We start from the raw sequence: 21,955 nt of genomic DNA, 5'->3' as shown, positions 1-21,955 counted from the left end.
GAACACGTTTGGTCTGAGAAGACGCTCACCCATAGCAGTAACTACATCTGCTGTACAGCAGCGACACCTTGTGGTCAGACGAAGAAAATATATAATATATACTGGCCTCTTGCGCCATCTGTAGGATAAAGATAAAAATTTTATAATCATAGGATGAAATGATTTTGTCAAACTACTGTAGTTATTTTAAAGCAGAGATGCCCAAAACCAGGGCCGATGTTGCCCCTTTATGAACTTTGTTTTGTCCCGTCATGCCATATCACATCACATGAGGTGAAAAGAAAAAGAAAATAAGAAAAATATGCAGCTGAAGTATATCTTCTTTTCTTAATTATATTTTTGTTGTAATATTTTTAATATAGATAGATAGATAGATAGATAGATAGTGAATTTGATTTTATATATATATATATATATATATAATTTTTTTTTTTTTTTTTTTTTTTTTTTTTTACATTTTTCTTTAATTGTTTACAAAATGTTAATACAGTTGGATATAATACAACATTTGCTTTAGGCCACAACATTAAAAAGAATAGAGTAGTCTAAAATAAAATCTAAGCTAACATGCTTGTTAACTTTATTTCTTTATTATTGAGTTATGCTATATTTGCATATGTAGATGTTACGATTTTGGTTTATGATAAATGTAATTATTACTGAAAATAAACGAACGAACGACCAATTCTATTCTAAGCTTGCTTAAATTCGTTCGAAGCTGAAATGTAATTACCTTGTTGAAAAGTTTGCGTGCTCCGGTGGAAACGCACTAATATTTTCGCTTTTACGCGAAACCGGAAACTCATGAATATTCATGTATACTCCGCCCAGTGACACCTTTATAATAATCGAACAGCAAAAACAAATAAATCACTCATTGCTCTTGATTAAAAAGCTTTTTTTAACTTAAAAAAAAATAATAATCTTTAATTCATAGTCCAAAATGAAATGCCGTTTTACATTTGATTACTTTATTTAATTATTTAATTATGTACCTGAAAACTGATGCAAGACCTACCTAAAAAAACTGAAAGTCAGTTTATTTTATTTGTATCTTTACTTTATTGTATTTATTTGTATTGTTGCTTGTAGTTAGAATATTCTTAATAATATGATAATCTATATAATTTTTTTGAAAGTATAGTTTTTCCATAAACATAGCACATACTACTATACCGAAACCGTGACTTTAAAACCGTGAAACAAACCGAACTGTGAAAAAGTTGAACTGTTCCACCCTAATATTTACATAATCATTTGGCAGACGGACGCTTACATTCAAAGCGACTTACAATAGATAAAATCTATAAAATAAATAAATAATGTATATAATGATAGATGTTTTAAAAGAGCATCTTAATGACAAACTATCACACTGTTTTACATATGGGGATACAGTATTTTTTTTTAGTGCCAAAATTGACCAGAATTTGATTTTCCATTTCTAGCCTAAAATATGTAGCTTAGTGTACAATGCTTATTTTGAAGTTGAGGAAGGAAGCAACAGTAGCATTGGTGTGGCTAGTGCTCTTGCTGTTGATGCTGTTGAACAAGAGGGGGTGGACAGTTCAGCTTTTGAGTCAAAGCAGGAACCAGGTAAAGTTTAAGCTATTAGCAAAACTAAACATGCTAGCTATACTCTTTAAAATATGTGCTTTTATGAGTGAGAGAGAGGGGGATTAAGGGAAAGATTATAGAGACAGTGAATGCCTTGATACTTCTTGATACTTCATTTGATTATTTTGCCCATCCACAGTCTAATTTTTTTTTTTTTTTTTTTTTTTTTTCAAGTATAACCCAATTCAAACAACTGTATGTTTTGCTATTAAAAGTATGTAGTTTGATAAGCATATCGTTTGAAGTCTGTAGCCAATGGTGGCACAATAATACTTGCTCACTGTATTGTAAGACTGTAAGGTAAGAAATAAACAATAAAAAAGACTTTTATGAAGTAACAACTCTTTAACATTTTTTTTTCTCCTTAAGAAAACTCTCACATGGAAGTGCATGACAGTCTACAACCAGTTAATGTGGAGAAGCTGTTTGTTTGTAATTAATGTATCAGTTAACAATCGGTAGAGTTTGCTACTTGCACTTTTGCATGTTATTTTTTTCCTATAGTTTGCAGAAGCAATTGAATAATAATAATAAAAAAAACATGTGTATACTATTTGATACACGTTGTATTATTAAACCTTTTTAAAGTTTTACTACATTTTTGTTGCTGAAATCCACACTTGTGGCATCAAGATAATCAAAGGTAATCAGACCAAGCACAACCTAATGAAACGTTTCATAGATAAAGGCTCTTGAAAAAAGATCATGTTGGTGGATATTCTACTCGTATTAAAAACGTGTCATTCTTGAATGGCCAATTCTGGTCCCATTGATTTGGAAGTATGTTTCTTTTCCCAAAATTTAGACTGACTTCATTGAGTTCATTGAATGCTTGGGGATTAGATTCATAAGAGATATTACTGACCACAGAAATCCTATGACATGTGCTTGCTTGTGTTGATCATAGGCCTAAACACCTGTACAAATTTGACACTTGTGTATAGCTTTCACCTGTTTTTTTTTTTTTAAACATGACCATGTCTTTCATATTTAAAAAGGTGTGTTATAAATGTCATTTATGAAATGACTTCACCACATCTGTTAATACAATTTTAACCCAGAATCAGTTGCTGTCTTTAATCAGCAAGAGCAATCTATTTTTACCTTTGAAATGAAAATATGCAAATTACTGTATGGTTTCGTTTAGCCATTTCTCATTAAAATATATAAGACATTTTAATTGTTATAAGTTTGTAGAATAGAAGTAAAACATTTTTAAAGTACTGCAAGGTTGCTTGTTTCACAACTTGAGCGACACACCTTTGATTTTCATCTGAATCTCAAATTCATCTCAAAGTGCACCACAATGCAGTATATGAGATTATGAATGGCACAGAAATAATCATAACAAATTGAATTATGGCACAACAGATAGATTTTGGCAGTTATTAAACGAAACATTTTAGGCAGTCTCCAGGTAAAATAAGAATATTATAAAAATGCTTAATAGTTGTAGGCTCTACAATATTAACAATAATAATAAAAACAACAATACACTAAGCATAATGTAATTCTACGATGACACATAACGTTACCTTTTTGAAAATATTTTGTCGCTGCGAAACAGGAAACTCGTAAATATTCATGTGTGCTCGCACGTATATTTCAGAACAGCAGCGATGTAAATATTTGCATTGGAAGAGTTAATGAAAATGAGACGTGAATTTGCACCCCTGAGGCAAAGCAAAATGTGGTACATCCCATAGAAGTTGAGTCTCCGAAGCCGCAAAAGGGGTGCGCAAGAAATAAATCCTTGAAAACAAATTAAGATCTCGTATTTTTTTTACTCTTAAACTTTATATTTCGTAATACTAATATGTTTTACATACACTCAAAGTAATGTATCTGAATAGTATTAAAAACAAACTAGAAACGCAAAACTCCTTTGACACATTCGACCCCCGTGTTTTATATTGTTGGTAGCGTCCAACTCACCAGCGTTTCCGCGCGAAAAAGCGGCCCGCGCGTATTTCTCAGCTGCTAGCGACAATTCATAAAGCCCCTCCAGTGAGCGCTGCTTTTGGCACTGTCAGATCTCTATCGCCGATTTTATTTGTTGTTGTTTTAAATTGTGTTTTTAAATAGTCACTTTCTTTGATCAAACTCGAACTTGAAATGCCTACCAGGACCTCATTGTCTTTGCCAGAGGATGTCAAGGAACGGTACGGTGCTGTATTTGCGTTTATGCAACTCTAGCGACTGACTGTGTTTCATGGTTTGCGCATTCGCGGGCTTTGTTACACGTTGATCACGTCACATAACAGCCGCTGTTTGATGTGCTGTTTGGAGATGTAAAACATGTTAGGTTTTTAATCTGGTTAGCATTTAGCCGTGCTACAAATGCTGTGAGGTTACCCGCCATCAGCTCGAGCGCGGCTGGTTAAACACGCGGTGGATGGTTGTTTTGATACGAACGGACTCACAGGTGTCAGTCCCACTGCATTTGGCGCCAAATACACATGTGTCCGAGTATATCTCTGCCCGCCTCCTGTCCCACTACTCAATCACAAATCATTAGACTCGTAACCACCGAGTCCTCCTGCGTTTAGTGTGACGTTAGTTAATTGACGACAGGATAATCAAAAGTGATGTTAATAACAAAATAACACCGACTTTGTATGCGTGCGTGTATGTTTACTTGTGTAATCCCATGATAGCGAAAAGGCTGTCAGCTGTAGATAAAACCGTTACGATTCGATGTTAGTCTGTAAAATGTTTATTGTGTGTCGAGTGATTTTTGATGTGGTGTACTTTATAATGTTAATGATGTTTACCTGCATTTTCCCAGGCTGCAGGTGCTGGATGAAGGTGGAGACAGTTTGTCGGATGAGGTGAGGGTTGTTGGTCTTACACGTTCTCTCAGAATTCTGCAAAAATATGCTCTTCATGTATTATAAGTTAATGATTTAACACGTGACATCTGACTTTTTTTTTTTTTTGTGCCTCAAACATAATTTTATTACATTACATGAAAAATGCAGATGGTTGCTCTGAGCACAACAAATATCAGATGAAGAGAGTCGTACTGTTTTTATCCACTTTTGACTTTAATATTTGGTATGCCCACCTTGTGCAGTAATAACAGCAGCACGTCATGTCAATATATTTCCTGAGAACTTCAGCACTAATGTGATCTCTTGACTTCTGAAGCCAAATGTTTTCCTTCGAATATACAATAGAGCTGTCCAGTTTATTTTCCAACTTGCCCCAAATTTTCTCGATGGGGTTGGAGGTCTGGACTTTGAGAGGCCAGTCCGTCATTTTCAATGTTATAGCAAATTCCTTCCATCACAGGTAGTTCTGGCAATAGTTCGTTTTATGGGGATTGTAATGGCCAGTTCAACAATCAACTTAATCATCTTAAATATGCCAGTTGTTCTAACAAATTTGGTCTGCACTGTTCACCTGGTCCAGCACATACTTATTTATTTTTGATCAGATCTTAAAGGCACAATTTTCTTTTTTTCAATCCAACATCTTTATTGAAAGATAACGAGAAACATGCCTTAGATTTGAATGGAGTATTGTAAACATTTTGTAAAGTTTCTTAGGCTTTCCTGTAGCTTAAACAGTCAAACAAGGCAATGCTGAGTTAATGGGTTTGATTTCCAAGGAAAGCAAGAACTGATAAAATGTTAACATGTAACTTGATTTAAAGCACCTGCCAAATGCCTGAGTGAGTTTATTCAACATTTTTGTAGCTTGACTGCTCAGTTTTCTTTCCTCATTGTGTAGGAGTGTGTAAAGGAGAAGCTCAGGTTACTGCAGGAGTTCCTGCTCGCTGATACTCAGGACCAGCTCAAAATCCTTGAGGACAAGCTAAAGAGCTCTGAGCTTTCCACTGTGAGTTACGCTGCCCTTTCAGTTCTCCTATCTACAGCAGGTGAGAACTTGTGCTTCAACTTGAGGAGTGTCTCTTCTCTTCAGGAGGTTTACACGTCAGAGGTGAAGGACGTGCTGAAGAAAGCTCTGGGAGTTGTCAAGGAGGATGAAGGAATGAAGAACAGACATTCAAACGGCTTCTCCGAAAATGGGTCTCACAAAGATGAGGGCGAGCAGGAGGGAGCCATGGATACTCAGGAGGATGGAGACGCTATAAAGTCTCCCAGCGCCCCAAAGGGAAGGGGTGGCCGCCGCAGTAAAGCAGACTCTGAGCCCAAGAGTGAGCTTCAAGCTTCTAAGGCTTTTAATTACTCTCTATAGGTTACAACAGCTGCATCTCTACATTGTGTGCTGGATGCAGAATATTTAGTCTTTTATAAATGATGCATTTTATTCCCTCACAGAATCTCCAGCCAGTACCAGGGTCACACGCAACTCTGGAAAACAGCCAACTATCCTCTCCATGTTCTCTAGAGTGTAAGTCAACAGTTTAAGTTTTGTCCTCTTGTGCATATCTGATGTGAAATGGCAGTTTTGTGCTTGGGCTGTTGAAATCCGATCGCGCTCGTATGTCTTTGGTCACTTTATAAATAGGTGTTGTACCTTCTTTCAATAGCCCAAAACGCAAGTCTGATGAGTTGAATGGAGAAGCCACAAATGGTGAGGCCGAAGTGAAGCCTGAGGAAGATATTACAGAGGAGGTAAGGTTTTGACGGTTAATGCGGTTTTAAGATGAAAATATTTTAATAGTTTTTTTTCTCCACCTATTTAAGATCCATGAAGAGAAACGCCTTAAAACAGAAGATGAAAAGTGAGTTCCACATTAGTCAAATTAAACCAGGTTTTCTCCCAATGTAATGAACCTGTGATGATTAATCCTACCTCTACCTTTTTCAGGCCTGATACTGAGAACACTACTAATGACAAAATCAAGCCTGTGTCCGCAGCAAAGGTGACGCTCATTTCATTCCCCGTTCATGCCGCTGCTTATTTTAATGCACCAAATGAAGCCCATTAATCTGCATTTTAGACCCCTCCACCAAAATGTCCTGACTGCAGGCAGTACCTGGATGATTCAGACCTCAAGTTCTTCCAGGGAGATCCTGATGATGCTGTGAGTTATCCCTTTATGTAGTGTTTGTTTGGATGCCGCCAATCGCTGTCTTTAATTGGGTATATAAAGGAATGGTTCACCCCAAAATTAGAATTTTTCATTTACTCAGTCGTGTCGTCGTTTGTTGTTGAACATGAACATTTTGAGGAACCAAACATGTTGATTACCATTGACTTCCATATTGGGGGAAAGAAAGGCTATTGAAGTCAATGGGGCGGGGCCATCAACTGTTTTATTACCAGCATTCTTCAAAATATCCATGTTCAACACCAAAAACTCATACAGGTTTGGAACAACATGAGTAAATGGCAATTTTCATTTTGTTACTCAAAGTTGAGTAATGCCTTTGCAACACTAATATTGAATGATTTGTCTCTGGTAGTTGGATGAACCGGAGATGTTGACTGATGAACGTCTATCCCTCTTTGATGCAAATGAAGATGGATTTGAAAGCTATGAAGATCTGCCCCAGCACAAGATTACGAACTTCAGGTAATGAGGAGAAATGCATCGCTCTGAATGGTATTGGTGTTTTTGTTTTTCTCAATTTTTTGAATGACATTACAATTCTCATTCACAGTGTGTATGATAAGCGTGGACACCTGTGTCCATTTGACTCTGGTCTCATTGAGAAAAATGTGGAGCTGTACTTTAGTTGTTCCGTAAAGCCCATCTACGATGACAACCCATGCATGGATGGTATGTCCCAAGTTTACTTACAGTGAACACAAGCCATATTAAGGTTAAGTGCAGATTAAATTGTTTGCAATTATTCTCTTTAGGTGGGGTTCCTGCCAAAAAGCTTGGTCCCATCAATGCTTGGTGGATCACTGGTTTTGATGGTGGGGAGAAGGCTTTAATTGGCTTTACCACAGGTCAGTATTTTCTGAAGGAATCGGTCTCATCCTAGTCAGATTAGTCCATGCACATGAGATCCAACCAGTTTTATTTCTTCTCCACAGCATTTGCTGACTACATCCTAATGGACCCCAGTGAGGAGTACTCTCCCATTTTTGCTCTGATGCAGGAGAAGATCTACATGAGCAAGATTGTGGTTGAATTTCTTCAGAAGAACCAAGATGCCACATATGAGGATCTGCTAAACAAAATTGAGGTGAGCTGATTGACATGGTCTTAGTGTGTGTGTCTGATCCCATTGGTAGCAGTGCTGACCTGTTCCTTCATGTCTTTAGACTACTGTTCCACCTGCTGGGCTTAACTTCAACCGCTTCACAGAGGACACACTTCTGCGCCATGCCCAGTTTGTGGTGGAGCAGATGGAGAGTTATGATGAGGCTGGAGACTCGGACGAGCAGCCCATCATCGTCACTCCCTGTATGAGAGACTTGATCAAGCTGGCTGGTGTGACCTTGGGCAAGAGGTGAGTTTCATAGTGAAACTTCTGGATGTTATTTATCAGCCTTGAGTGACGATATAATGGGGACTACTTATAATTAAAAGAACAGTGTGCCTAGAAAGTCTATGCTCTTAAAGGATTTTTTTTTAATTGCCTGGAACATTTAATATAGTCCTTAGAGTAATGCCACTAAAAGTTTGCAGATGTGTGCAGCTTTAATGATGGGGGTTTCTGTTCTTGGATGATATGCAAAGGACCTGCTAATGGTTTAATATTCTCCATGTACCTGGACATCCAGTGCTAATGAAACTTGGGTAAATTGGCTTTTTTCCAAAAGGCTGAATGTAAAGTTGCATTTTTTTTTTTCCTCGCACGTATCAAATTTTATGTATTTTTATTTTGTTTGCTGTTATTGTTAATAGTTATGTTACCATAGATGTTGACCTACCCTGCTCGTATGATATTAATTTTTTTGTGCAGGTCGTAGTGTCTTAAATTTGTGCTTAAAAGATTTCTAGACATCCTGAGAAGTTGGCTGTGTGCCATTTTTAACATCAGTGCTACATACCAAAAAGCACTGTGGTGAAAGATGGGGAAACTTCAACACCCATAATGCACTGGGTGTTGAAGTTTACCTTTTAGTAAAGTGGATGAATGTTTGAATACAGATTTCTTTTGACGTGTAAACCATTTCTTGACGTTATGGTAGAATCGTTCATTGGTTTGTGATGTTAAGGTTCACTCGTGCTTGTTGCATGATCTCCTCATGTTTCTAATTATCCTCTAACCTTTCCAAACGCAGCAGGCAGCTGTACTGGTATGTAAAGCCTGATGTTTCTGCAGAGTGTGTGGCTTGGTTTATTTATTTTCCCCCATACGCTCAACTGCAGTAGCCTGTGTTGGTGGTAAACTACTTCACTAGCTGAAAGGGGTGGGTGATGAGAGCAAGAACATTTTTCCATAGCTTTTTTTTTTTTCCTCTTCCTCCCTGACTTGCATGGTTCTGCATAACAGATGTTAGTTTGGGCTCCCATTGTTTGAATTTACAAGTTGCCCATTTAGGAAAAACTAAGCCTCTGAAAGAACTGAATGTCCTTGTTCTGTAAAGCATGGAGCCGATCTGCTCAGATGATCTTTAAAACCAACTTTAAAGTGAGAAATTTGACAGACTGTCAATCTGTTCATTGTCCTGTGACATCCATATATATTTCAAGCATGGCTCCATTTTTCATTGGCTGTTAGTGGTCTCTGTGTTTCTAAATGCTGTATTTGCAGCTCATTACATTTATTTTGTTTTTCAGGAGAGCAGCCCGAAGACAAGCCATCCGTCATCCCACCAAGATTGAAAAGGACAGCAAGGGCCCAACTAAAGCCACCACCACTAAACTAGTCTATCTAATCTTTGACACATTTTTCTCTGATCAGATTGACCAGAACAATAAAGATGGTGGTGTGAAGAGACACCGTTGTGGCGTCTGTGAGGTCGGTTGGGCAAAAATGTCCTTTTATTGCTACCAAAACTATGCCTGCAATGTCAATGTGACCCAGACGGGCATATCTTTATTTTTCAGGTGTGTCAAGCACCGGATTGTGGCAAGTGTTCAGCCTGTAAGGATATGATCAAATTTGGAGGCAGTGGCAGAAGTAAACAGGCCTGTCAGAAGAGGAGGTATGCTAACTCTGGGCAGTCGTCTGTCTTGCGTAATCATTCTGCTTGGCAAAAATTTAGTATTGTTTCCATGTGTTGTGAAATGAGACTAAATGTCAGAGCTGGTTTCTGAATTGAGACCAACATGACTGTTTGTTTTGGATCGTTTCTTCACTCCATTCCTTGTCTTGGCCTTTTTTTTTATATATATATATATATTTATTTATTTATTTATTTATTGGGGCCGGGGACTCGATTAAAAAAATTAATCTAATTAATTAGAGGCTTTGTAATTAATCGAAATTAATCGCATTTTAATCCCATATAAATATTTGACCTGAGAACAATGAGAAGTTTTTTTTTTTTCACATGGATTTATAGTATACCATTGAATAATGACTAAATACATAAACTTAAGCAACAAAATATTATTTTTGTTCAACCAAGTCTAGCAGACCAGTGCAATTTTTGCCATTAAGTGTAGCAATAGCATATTTAGAAACAATTTAGAAATGGTACATTTCAGAATTTCAGGAAGCTTATAGGTGCTGGAACCTTCAGTAAAGTCTTTTTTTAGTAAAACACAATACTGTCAATTACATTCAGAACATTGGAAACACTGACTATTAGAAAACATCTCTCTGTTGCTTCAGAGGCCATAACATACTAAGTCCAACTCTCAATAACCTTGGCCAAAACAATAAAGAGTTCAACATAAACTGTTGCACCAACAAAATAATACATAGTTCAACATAAAGTGTAAAGTCCACGCTAGCTGCTATATGTTTTGCATTTAGGTGATACTTGAGGCTCGATCATGTGCTGCTGCGGTGATATGCGAACGCTAGTTGGTGCTCCAGTATAATCGGTCCGCCGAAACTCAAGTGAGAAACGTTCCGCGGTGCAAAAATACGTTATTAAAAATGCGGGAATTTTTTTTCTGTAATTAATCTTAGTTAACGCGTTATTTTTTGTGTAATTAATCTCAATTAACGCGTTAAAGTCCCGGCCCTAATATATATCTCTCTCTCTCTATCTATCTACCTATATATCTCACACACACACACATATGAAAAAAAGCCAGTGATTGTGTATGTCAATTTGCTGAAATTTTGTAGTTGGGGCTGGGCTGTTTGGCAAGGTTTTTTTTTTTTTCTTTTTTCTCTTGATTCAAATTGTCAACTTTGAAAATATAACCCCAAAATTCAAGTAACTTTTTATTAGTCTATTTCGGTGATCCTCAAATCTGGCTCGCGAGATCCACTTTCCTGCGAAGTTTAGCTCTAACCCTAATCAAACACGCATGAGTTTGCTAATCAGTGTCTTCAGGATCATTAGAAAATCACAGGCAGGTGTGTTTAATTGGAGTCCGAGCTAAACTCTGCAGGAAACTGGATCTCGCGAGCCAGATTTGAGGATCACCGAAATAGACTAATAAAAAGTTACTTGAATTTTGTTTCATATCTGTGCTCAGTGCTGTGACTAATGCTAATAAAGCACAGTATCTTCTAGTCAGTGTGCTGCCCCCTGTCATACAGTAGGAGAACAGCTAAACCCTTTTTGAGAAACACTATTTACTCTCAGTTTGTGTTCTCCAGCTCAATGACCTTTTGATTTTTGTTTGCCGGAATAAAGCTAAATCCATCCTAATGTCCCCTGTCCAGATGTCCCAACCTGGCAGTGAAAGAAGCGGAGGATGATGAGAATATGGATGAGGAGGAAGTGTTGCCGGTTAAGGAGACAAAGAAAATGTCTCAGGCAAAGAAGAAAAAACAGACAAAGAATAAGATCACCTGGGTGGGCGAGCCCATCAAGGTATGTGATCTGTCATACAAAAATAAACTGGATGTGCATTTCCTGGACTTGAAGTATTGATGTTGTCTTTTCAGACTGATGGAAGGAAGGAGTACTACATGAAAGTGTGTGTGGAGAATGAGATAGTGGAGGTGGGAGACTGTGTGTCTGTCAGCCCTGCTGACCCGTCACATCCCCTCTACTTGGCCAGGTAACTTTTATCAAAGCAAATCTGGGTTCTTGGCACCATATTGCCTTAAATTAAGCCAACGTCTTGCCTGTGATTCTAGGATCACAGCGTTATGGGAGGATGGTGAGAAGATGTTTCATGCGCACTGGTTTTGCCGTGGTACTGATACGGTTCTTGGGGAGTCATCGGACCCTCTTGAGCTCTTCCTTGTGGATGAGTGTGAAGATATGCAGCTGAGTTTCGTCCAAGGCAAGGTCAACGTCCTCTACAAGGCTCCATCTGAAAACTGGTTCATGGAGGTACAGATGCTGAAGTCTGCTCTACATTTATCCATAGCAAACTGGACTGGAGGTATTTAATAATTGTATGTTTTCAGGGTGGAATGGATGATGACATTAAAGTGATTGAAGATGATGGCAAAAGCTTCTTCTATCAGCTCTTGTATGACGGCGATTGTGCTCGCTTCGAGTCTCCTCCTAAGGTCATACCGTCAGAGGACCACAAATATAAGTGAGCGCCCCTTTAAGACTTAAGACTCTTTCTGACAGATCTGTTTTTCTGTGCATGCATTTAAACATGTTTCATGGCAGGTTCTGTGCCAGCTGCGTAAGGAATAAGGAACGAGATGTTCAGGAAGTGCCTAGTGTCTGTGAACCCCTGGAGGATGAGGAGAGTGACTCTAAAGTCTTCTATGGTTTGGCAACCCTGAAGGGAGAGCAGTACAGAGTAGGGGACAGTGTCTATCTTCCCCCAGAGGCCTTTAATTTTGGGTAATCTTTTATTATAATTTAATGTTAGAAGGGAGACCGCTGCAGCTACCAGGTGTTTGCACATCAATATAGCATAATTGGTTACCCTGTACAATTATATGGTTCATAAAACACAAACACAAGTTTTTAGTTTCCGGTCAGCGCTGTATCCCTTCTAGCTGCAACCATATTGAGATTGAAAGTGGTTTTATTAAAGCTGCATTGTTTTTTAGGGTAAAGGCTGCAAGCCCAGTGAAGCGTTCTCACAGGAAGGATGATGTTGATGAAGATCTGTACCCAGAATACTATAGGAAGTCCTCCGACTACATTAAGGGCTCAAACCTAGACGCACCACAGCCCTTCCGTATTGGGCGCATCAAAGAAATCTATTGCAACAGACGCTGTGATGGAAAGCCAGACAGAATGGAGATCAAACTGCGTGTCTATAAATTGTACAGGTGACTAATTTTCTTCCTCTTAAGCAGCTTACTTGACTAACATCAGTTTCCTGAAGGACAAACTTTAGCATGAAGTTTCCACTAAGGCTGTACATAAGTGTTGTCAAAAGACCCACTACTCCAGTACCAAGTCAGTACTAAATAAATAGAAATGTGACTGGACCAGTACCGGTGGTACAGAGGACCCGGTCAAACTGGTTCTAGATGCATACAACGCTATGATTTCCACGAGGCAGAAAACACCAGACGAAATCTCAATCCAATCGTGAAAATGAAACCTAGATTTTAATATGGACAGTCACTGAATTTGTCAAAGTTAGCGTAAATTAATCCAATCAAATCTCCGTACGGACCAGTATCTGTAAATGTTAAGCCGCAAAAGTTGGTTGAAATATGAATCGTGTATGTTCTGCAGTGAATGAATGGCAGAGATGTGAGGGTTTGTTTACTGCATAGACTGAAGCGCGTGACTCATGCAGTAATTTCAGCATCTGCCATTTCAATGAGGACCTAAACATCACCAGAACTGTTCTGAGTCACGTCAAGCATTTTACAGTTTCATTTGAATAAAACCAGTGTCAATTTAAAGGTTTTCACGGTAACCTGTCAAAATAAGCGGTTTTTTTTTTTTTTTTTTACATGAAGGCATTCTGCTAGAACTAGAACCATTTAGTAGAATGTGATACTGCTACTACTGTTGAAACAATTAATAATTTTTAAAAATCACACTTTCTTCCATGTTTTAATTTTAATAGCAAATTCCATTTGTTTTTCATAATTATATTACTTGTAAAACTTGAAACACTATTGTAAATAAGTGTAAAGAATGACATTGGTTATATTTTTAGTAATACAACTTAGCATATTAATAATAGAACTGTGGATTTTCACTGGTATTGGTTCTGAATACTGAAATTTTGGTACAGTGACAACACTATATAAACCTTACCTGAGTTTTTCTCATGATGACCATTGCTTTTTAGGCCTGAAAACACTTATAAAGGACCAAAAGGTGCCTACCATTCTGACATAAACCAGCTCTACTGGAGTGATGAAGAGGTGACTGTAAATATGGCAGAAGTGCTGGGCCGCTGTCAAGTAGAGTATGCAGAGGACCTGGTAGAAAGCATCCAGGACTATTCGAGCAGAGGACCTGATCGCTTTTATTTCCTAGAGGTGAGGATGAGGGATGGGTGTTACAGGGCAAAAATGGTGGTGTTGAGCCATTGTGCACCTATTTTTCTTCCCAGCTGTCCTGGAAAACTTTCAGTAAAGCATTAGTATGTTTGTTTGTTTTCTTTAGGCATACAATGCCAGGACTAAGAGCTTTGAGGATCCTCCCAATCATGCCCGATCAGCAGTGCATAAGGGCAAAGGGAAAGGAAAGGGGAAAGGTAACCATTAGTTTTATGCAAACTTGCACTCTGTACACTAGCGTTTTCCAAAAGTGTCTCATCCACACAGAAACATCACACAACTTTAAATTAACTTTCTGTGCATTCAAAAAGCCTAAAAATAAAAGCTCACTACAGATGATACACACAGAACAGATTTTCACACAGATACTCACAGATGTTTTCATGCAGGGTTTCTGACAGCAAATTTTATTTACGAAAAGCACTCCATTCACAGACTCTTCCAGTTCGCACACACTCATGATTGTATGTCTGGTCTATAACGCAGCTGCCCTTATGTTTTGCTGCATAACGATCGAGAGTCAAATTGCTTTCATCTTTGCAACACTGCGATATGAAGTGTACAAAGTAACACACGTAGCAATAGGGCTGGGTATTTTTCAAAATCTTTCGATCCGGTGCCAATTTCGATACCGGTTCCTAACGATACTTTTTTCGATACCATATATTTTAAAATCCATTTCAACGTCAGCACAAATACATTAAACAAAACTTTTATTTTTCACCTTAATTAAAACAAATTCTGGTAACACTTCACACTCAGGATAACATTATTAATACAACTGGTTGTGCTTTTTGGATAGGGGTGCACCATTCAGGGGCGGACTGGGACCAAAATTTTCCCTGGACTTTCTGGCCCACAGCAGCCCACCACATCATAACGCAAACACCCCTGTTTTGATGTCATTAATTTAATATTTAAGTATACAGTTTGGTGATTTTAACCAATAGGGCAACTGATCCTAAAAAAGAAGAAAAAGAACAGCAGCTGTTCATTTAGCGACTCCTAGTGAGGGATACATGCTCATCAAGACACAAACATTCTTCTAGAACTCACACTTTGCATTCAGTTAGCAGATCCATATGAATCATGCATGAAATAGAAGTTTATAAACTCAAACGATAGCTTTATGTGCTTTACAGATGAACTTTAAGTCTTTATTCATTCAAGATGTTTAATAATAGATAATCTTTGGCTCGGTAATAAAAGTTCATCATCCAATTAGTGAACCGATGATTCTTTTGAGTCAATCTTTTAAAATAATCATTTATTTTGTTTAACGAAACCAGTGTTTCACAAACTTGCAGAAAGCACGCGCTGTGAGCAGCATTTCAGACAATGCGCGTACAGAGAATGAATTCATCTTTCGCGTATCGTAACTTCTGAATGAACACACACACACACAATTATATCAAAATAATTGTCTCTGCAAGTATTCTCGTAAACACTGTCGGTTATGTTTTAAGTGAACGTATACAGTGGCCTGCTGCTTAGAGAAATTCGCTGTACCGGATAAATCTGTCTCTCTGTTTTTTAGACTACGTGAAAGGGGGCGTGTTTCAAGATACGCATCAAGTAGACCAAACTAAACAGGGAGGGAGGGCAAAACACTCATCCAAACAAATGCTTCATTAACGCCAGCTTTGGTTGCAATACTCTTATCGCATATGTTGCACTTTGCTGACTCGGCATCCACGTTTATAAAGTGTAGCCTGTAACGTTTTTAGAAAAAACAACTACAGTTGTGTTGTGTGACTGTGAGTATCTTCAGAAATCCTCCCCGTCACGTGGTGGTGGACAGCCAATCACGGCGAATTTGGGTCCTTGCATGTATGCTACAAGCTCCACAGACACAGCCGCTCAGCAAAAAAAAAAAACGGCCGCTTGGCTTTTGGAACTGAAATTTGGCACCGTAAGAAATTCTTTTTCGATACTCATAGTATCGAAGTTTTTCGTTCGATACCATAAAGGTATCGAAGTTCGGTACCCAGCCCCATGTAGCAATAGTGTAACAATAGCACTTAACATGCACAATACCAGTATAAACACAGATGTCTATTGGTATAATATGCGTCACATGACTTAACTCAAGTCATCATAGTCCACACTACAACGCGAAAAGTGTTTTCAAATTTATCCACTTTGGAGAGCATTTTCAAAGCTCCGTTTTTTTTTCTTGATTTATAAACTCACTCAGTGTGGATGGAAGGCCAAAATGGGGAGAGAAATGCGTTTTCAAATGAAAACGGATTGGTGTCGTCATGGCCTTATTCTGTGTAGTTGTTATGCTTTTTTTGTAGTTCTCTGTTCTGTTTCTTTGGTTTTAAATTGCCCATCATGAATGCAGTATTTAAAAATCATGACAAAAGCTAAAATATATATATATATATATATATATATATATATATATATATATATATATATATTATATATATATATGTATATGTATTTTTTCTTTTCTCTCTGCAGGTAAAGGGAAGGGTAAAGCAGCCTCACAGGAATCGCAGGATCAGGTGCCACAAGAGACGACAGTCCCCAAACTGCGCACACTAGATGTGTTCTCTGGCTGTGGTGGACTGTCTGAGGGTTTCCATCAAGCAGGTTGGCTTTCTATTCAAACCGGTTTTTGGAAATGTTTTGTGGCAGGGGGTTTCAGTTAAAGTTTCCTTCCCAGTGATGTCCTTCGTAAAAGTATTCTTAACGGTCAAAATGGTAATAAAAAAAAAACTTTACAAATTTAATCAGCTGTAATTTTAAAGACTTGAGAAATACGGTGTCCGTTTTAATAGATACTAGGTAAAATGCAAAAATGATCCAATGCTTTTAAAATTCTCTGATCATGAGTAGCGAAACGTGGTTTATTTGAATATTTGGTGTCCTATATGATAGGAAAAACGGCTGTCTCAATCTGTAACTTCAGTGCTTTACATCAATAGCACACACGGAGCAGAAAAGGCTTGAACGGATACAGAAACCATGTTCTTGAGCACCCTGTTGTTTTATACATTTCCCAAACAACAGGTATCTCTGAGACAAATTGGGCCATAGAGATGTGGGATCCTGCTGCTCAGGCATTCAGGTTGAACAACCCAGGCACCACAGTCTTCACAGAGGACTGTAACGTCCTGTTGAAGCTAGTAATGTCTGGAGAGAAGACTAACTCTCTCGGACAGAAGCTGCCGCAGAAGGGGGATGTGGAGATGCTCTGCGGCGGGCCGCCCTGCCAAGGCTTCAGTGGAATGAACCGCTTTAACTCGCGCACATACTCCAAGTTCAAGAACTCATTGGTTGTCTCGTATCTGAGGTTAGCAGAATGAGTCTTGCTGTGAAAATAAGGTGGTCCTGCCTGTTTGGTGATATGCTGCTGGATGCGTTTACCATTGTACCATTTCCTTTCAGTTACTGTGACTACTACAGACCCAAGTTCTTCCTGCTGGAGAACGTGAGGAACTTTGTGTCATTCAAGCGCTCCATGGTCCTGAAGCTCACACTGCGCTGTCTTGTTCGCATGGGCTACCAGTGCACCTTTGGTGTGCTACAGGCAAGTTAGACTTCAGTAATGAAGTGGTTATGTAGTCACACGGGTGCTCTCTCGCCACAAAGGACTAAGTGTAATATTATCCCCCACTTTTTAATAATTTTAATTATCTGTTTTAATGTGTTTTTTGTAGGCAGGGCAGTATGGGGTGGCCCAGACCAGACGTAGGGCGATCATCCTGGCTGCAGCCCCGGGTGAAAAGCTGCCCCGCTTCCCTGAACCCCTGCATGTGTTTGCCCCACGTGCTTGTTCTCTTAGTGTGGTGGTTGATGAGAAGAGATATGTCAGCAATGTCACTCGGTAAGCATTTGTTGTTACCTCAGTTGTGTTTCACCTTAAACAGAATCTGGTTTCTGCTCTGATCTTATCATAACACCTTTTTTTTTTTTTGGTCCAGTGGAAACGGAGGCATTTATCGCACAATCACAGTGCGGGACACGATGTCTGACCTCCCAGAGATCCGTAACGGAGCCGCAGCTCTGGAAATCTCCTACAACGGCGAGCCACAGTCCTGGTTCCAGAGGCACATTCGTGGCTCTCAGTACCAGCCCATCCTCAGGGACCACATCTGTAAGGTCAGTTTCTCAATCTTGATGGTGTTTTAACCTTTGGAACAGTTATGTGACTCATCAGTGGCTTTAAAGCCAGTGTTGTTTTTACACTTGTCTTGCAGAGTGTTTTTTCTGTAAGAAACTTCCTGTGAGACCTACAGGAAGTTAGCTGGCACGATAAAACTCTTGTCTAACCCCTAATGTCATTTAAAGAGTTGGTTGACAACACTGGTGTCAAAAATATTCACATTCATTACTCAAGTAGAAGTATAGATACTAGGGTTTAAAAAGACTTTTGTAGAAGCTGAAGTATCAACTCAGAATTTTTACTCAAGTAAAAGTACTGGTTTCAAAACTAAAAGTGTAAAAGTAATGTAAGAAAAGAAAAATGCCATTAAGAACAAAAGCTTAGGGTGTGCCACAGGGGCCTATTGTGCTCTACCCCACCACCTAAAAAAAAAAAAAACATTTTTCTAAAGGCCATAATGACTAATATTATATTAAAATGTTCATGTTGAAAAATGTGTGATGCCTTAAGTTAGGGCCGACAGGACCTGAGCCTGACAGATTTCAGCCCGAGCCTGACAAGTACATTTTGATTGACAACTTTTTAAAAGCCTGAACCTGTTTACAGCCCGACATTTAAATGTGTGCACAAACCACTCTTTTGGCTTTTGTCAAGAATTAATTAATTATACATGTTTTAACTGTTCATGACTAACGTAGACTACATCACTTGGAAGTTGGAATAGCCTAAAGAAATAACATAAGTCCTCCGTAACATCTCAGCAATCTAAATAGGTATAGGCTCATTTAGCCTATAAATAGGCCAACGCACCAATAAAACACTTCTTTCTTAACAAATTAAATTAAGATGGGTATTTGGCAATAACGAAACAGCTGACATAAAAGAATAATGGCAACATTAGCCTACTCGGTCTACATTATGCATTTAAGACAATTAATATTTTATAATTAAAACCATTACTCACCAAGATTAGGCTAGGCCTACATGTTTTTGTGGAGGAAAATGATTGAATCCACTGTAGATGGCTTCAGCACGTTCCTGTGCTCTCTGATGGAGCATCCAACAATCTAACCCACTGGATCAAAACTTTTCCACACATCAGACTTTGCTTTAGATGCTGGTGCAACCAATACATAATCACCATAGTCAAGCTTCCGTTTCACCTTCTCAGCATACATTTTCGCATTTCTTTCTTGCCCTATTTGAAACTCATCACATGACCGCTCATTTACCAAACGAGAGCGCAAGCCCAAGCCAGTATAAAATTATATAAATTAACCCCGTACCCATCGGGAAAGTTCTTCAGCTCTAGTAATGAGTGACAAAGTTTGTATAGCCTACTCATCACAACATTGTCAATCGCAAACGCTCTCTCTACTGAACTACCTACAGTAGCTTAATTTGCAGAGGAAGAAGAGAAAGCACCCATTTATTAAATGAGCCAGTAGTGAGAAGTAACTTAAGAAATATTTTTAATAAACCAACCCAACTCTGACTATGTCCTTGCTGGAGTGTGATTTGTCATGTGCAGGTGCAATGGATCCCATATAAACCAATAGGGTGTTGGAATGGTATATGCTTATACTTCTCATCCCACCACAATCAAATTCACTCCATCCGGATGGCGTGATTTTTATTTGTAAAAGTCTTAAATCGCAGTAACGAACTGATTTCTTTAAATGTAATGAGTAGAAATTACAGATAATTGCGTGAAAATGTAAGGAATATAGATTCCAGATTCCAAAGTCTAGATACCCAAACTTTCTACTTAAGGTAACAAAGTATTTGTACTTCGTTACTTGACACCTCTGGATGACAAGTATGTTTGTCTTCTGAATGTCAAGTGAAGTCTTGTGAGGAGAAAAAGCACTTCAAACAAACCACGAGTATCAGTTTTTAAGTGGATTGTTTTGTGTTGTAGGACATGAGTGCCCTGGTAGCAGCCCGCATGCGCCACATTCCTCTGGCTCCTGGCTCTGACTGGAGGGATCTGCCCAATATTGAGGTGCGGTTACGGGATGGCACCATGACAAAAAAGCTTCGCTACACCCACTCCGACAAAAAGAATGGCCGCAGTGGCACTGGTGCCCTGAGAGGAGTGTGTTCCTGTGCTGAGGGTTAGTCCTCCTTTTATTTAATATAGAAGTTTTTTAATTAAAATCCTGACTTACCAGTTGTTGTCCCTGCACTAGGAAAACCGTGTGACCCTGCAGACCGGCAGTTCAACACACTGATTCCCTGGTGTCTGCCTCACACGGGTAATCGCCACAATCATTGGGCTGGTCTGTACGGCCGTCTGGAATGGGACGGGTTCTTCAGCACCACAGTTACCAATCCTGAGCCTATGGGCAAGCAGGTATTGCAAACATGCCATATGCTAACAAGTCACATTGAGTTGGAACAACCGTAATTGGTATAAAAGTTGTACCCTGTTGTGATTTATACTGGTTACTGTGTTTACAGGGACGTGTCCTCCACCCCGAGCAGCACCGTGTGGTGAGTGTCAGGGAATGTGCACGCTCCCAGGGATTCCCAGACACATACCGCTTTTTTGGTAACGTCTTGGACAAACACCGACAGGTATGACGCCTGTGCAAAATGGGTAGTTTCTTTATTTTTGGTGCGGGTGGAAAGTATCACTAATCCATGACATTGTGTTTCTCAGGTTGGTAATGCTGTGCCTCCACCCCTCTCCAAAGCCATCGGCCTGGAAATCAAGAAGTGTGTGCAAGGAAAGATGAAGGAGAATGCTACAGGTGACTTTATTTTAAATTTATCAAGTACTTTTTGGTCTCTTCATCAGAATGAAGTTTAATCTCTTGTTCAACTTCTTCCCCAGAGCCTGTGAAGCAGGAGAAGATGGAGGTTTGCAACTAAAGCCGTCTTCATTAAACCGCCGCACATTTACATTGTGTTTGTGAGCATCTTGATGCATCGGCCCGTTAAACTCATTCCATTTCTCCATAAGCTGGTCTGGAGCTGACCACTTAAGTGGCATTTCAATGGACAGTCTGTGCAGTGTGCCATCATGTGATGTTTTATCAATTTTTAAATGTGATTTTAACAGTGTATTTGCAATTATCCACTCTGAGACAGTGGTATTAAGTTCTGTGTAGTTTTTATATGTTGTAATATTTCAAATAAAGCTCTTATTCAATGGTTTCAAATTATTTGTACTTTTCTTGGCATGATCTCAATTACTGCATTGTGAGCTCACTCCATACTCTGTAATAAGGAAGTTACACTTGCAAAAGCACCCTAACAGACAAGTAGGTCAGAGGATAATGTGAAATTTTTATATTTTTTTAAATCTTTTTTTCCAGTTAAATATCTTCTGCCTGTAGAAAGTGTTAATTGGCGTGTCCTTTAACTGGCAATTGCCACTATCTTATTTCTCCTGATTACAAAGCGGTTACATATGACCATATTTTTGTCTAATACATTGAAAACATAGTCTTTTATGAATTACACTAATCACTAAAAGGTAGTCTGTATTTTCAATTTAACACTGCACATTCTGTCAAAAACGGTCATAGTTTGCTACACTCCCTATAACTGTTGGCGCAACATTTCTATCATGAAACACTTGTCAGATAATACATGTTCAGCTATATGTATATTGCCTTACACTCGTCACCTTTAAAACTGACCTTTTTTATTTGATTGGCCATTGACTAGCGCTATCATACTGCTGAGGAACATTTTAAACTTCTTAACAGCGGGCGATGTTTGTCCATCTTAAGATTTTCTCGATTCACCTTATTTACCGATATACCATATTTTTAGACTGGTGATTGTTACCATTTTTTCCATGTTATTCCTCTAGTTATTT

The 21,955-nt window shown here is 38.7% G+C and overlaps 1 protein-coding gene across 1 annotated transcript; it reads left to right on the top strand.

Moving 5' to 3' along the window:
* The first annotated feature begins 3,359 nt into the window (after positions 1–3,359).
* On the top strand, positions 3,360–21,290 carry dnmt1 (DNA (cytosine-5-)-methyltransferase 1). The gene is made up of 34 exons (XM_052552400.1): positions 3,360–3,779; positions 4,406–4,448; positions 5,353–5,460; positions 5,545–5,779; positions 5,904–5,976; positions 6,116–6,200; positions 6,273–6,310; positions 6,397–6,451; positions 6,530–6,613; positions 6,996–7,105; positions 7,194–7,312; positions 7,396–7,488; positions 7,576–7,727; positions 7,807–7,994; positions 9,272–9,452; positions 9,542–9,639; positions 11,283–11,433; positions 11,508–11,623; positions 11,703–11,901; positions 11,979–12,112; positions 12,193–12,372; positions 12,585–12,809; positions 13,793–13,985; positions 14,113–14,203; positions 16,476–16,607; positions 17,028–17,310; positions 17,406–17,551; positions 17,682–17,844; positions 17,942–18,119; positions 20,045–20,240; positions 20,316–20,479; positions 20,587–20,703; positions 20,789–20,879; positions 20,963–21,290. The coding sequence occupies exons 1-34, from the start codon at positions 3,733–3,735 to the stop codon at positions 20,998–21,000; spliced, it is 4,506 nt and encodes a 1,501-aa protein (XP_052408360.1). The 5' UTR covers positions 3,360–3,732; the 3' UTR covers positions 21,001–21,290.
* The last annotated feature ends 665 nt before the right edge of the window (positions 21,291–21,955 follow it).

Source organism: Carassius gibelio, chromosome B3 (genome assembly GCF_023724105.1).
Source record: "Carassius gibelio isolate Cgi1373 ecotype wild population from Czech Republic chromosome B3, carGib1.2-hapl.c, whole genome shotgun sequence".
In the NCBI taxonomy this organism is placed as follows: Eukaryota; Metazoa; Chordata; class Actinopteri; order Cypriniformes; family Cyprinidae; genus Carassius; species Carassius gibelio.
Note: the sequence above shows the minus strand (reverse complement) of the source record. Positions and strands in the feature narration are given on the sequence as shown.

Bases quoted from the DNA above. Each gene is read 5' to 3' on its own strand.
- dnmt1 (XM_052552400.1), top strand. From the start codon at position 3,733: ATGCCTACCAGGACCTCATTGTCTTTGCCAGAGGATGTCAAGGAACG. The intron at 7,313-7,395 runs GTATGTCCCAAG...TATTCTCTTTAG, and splicing joins TGACAACCCATGCATGGATG to GTGGGGTTCCTGCCAAAAAG. The intron at 20,480-20,586 runs GTATTGCAAACA...CTGTGTTTACAG, and splicing joins CTGAGCCTATGGGCAAGCAG to GGACGTGTCCTCCACCCCGA.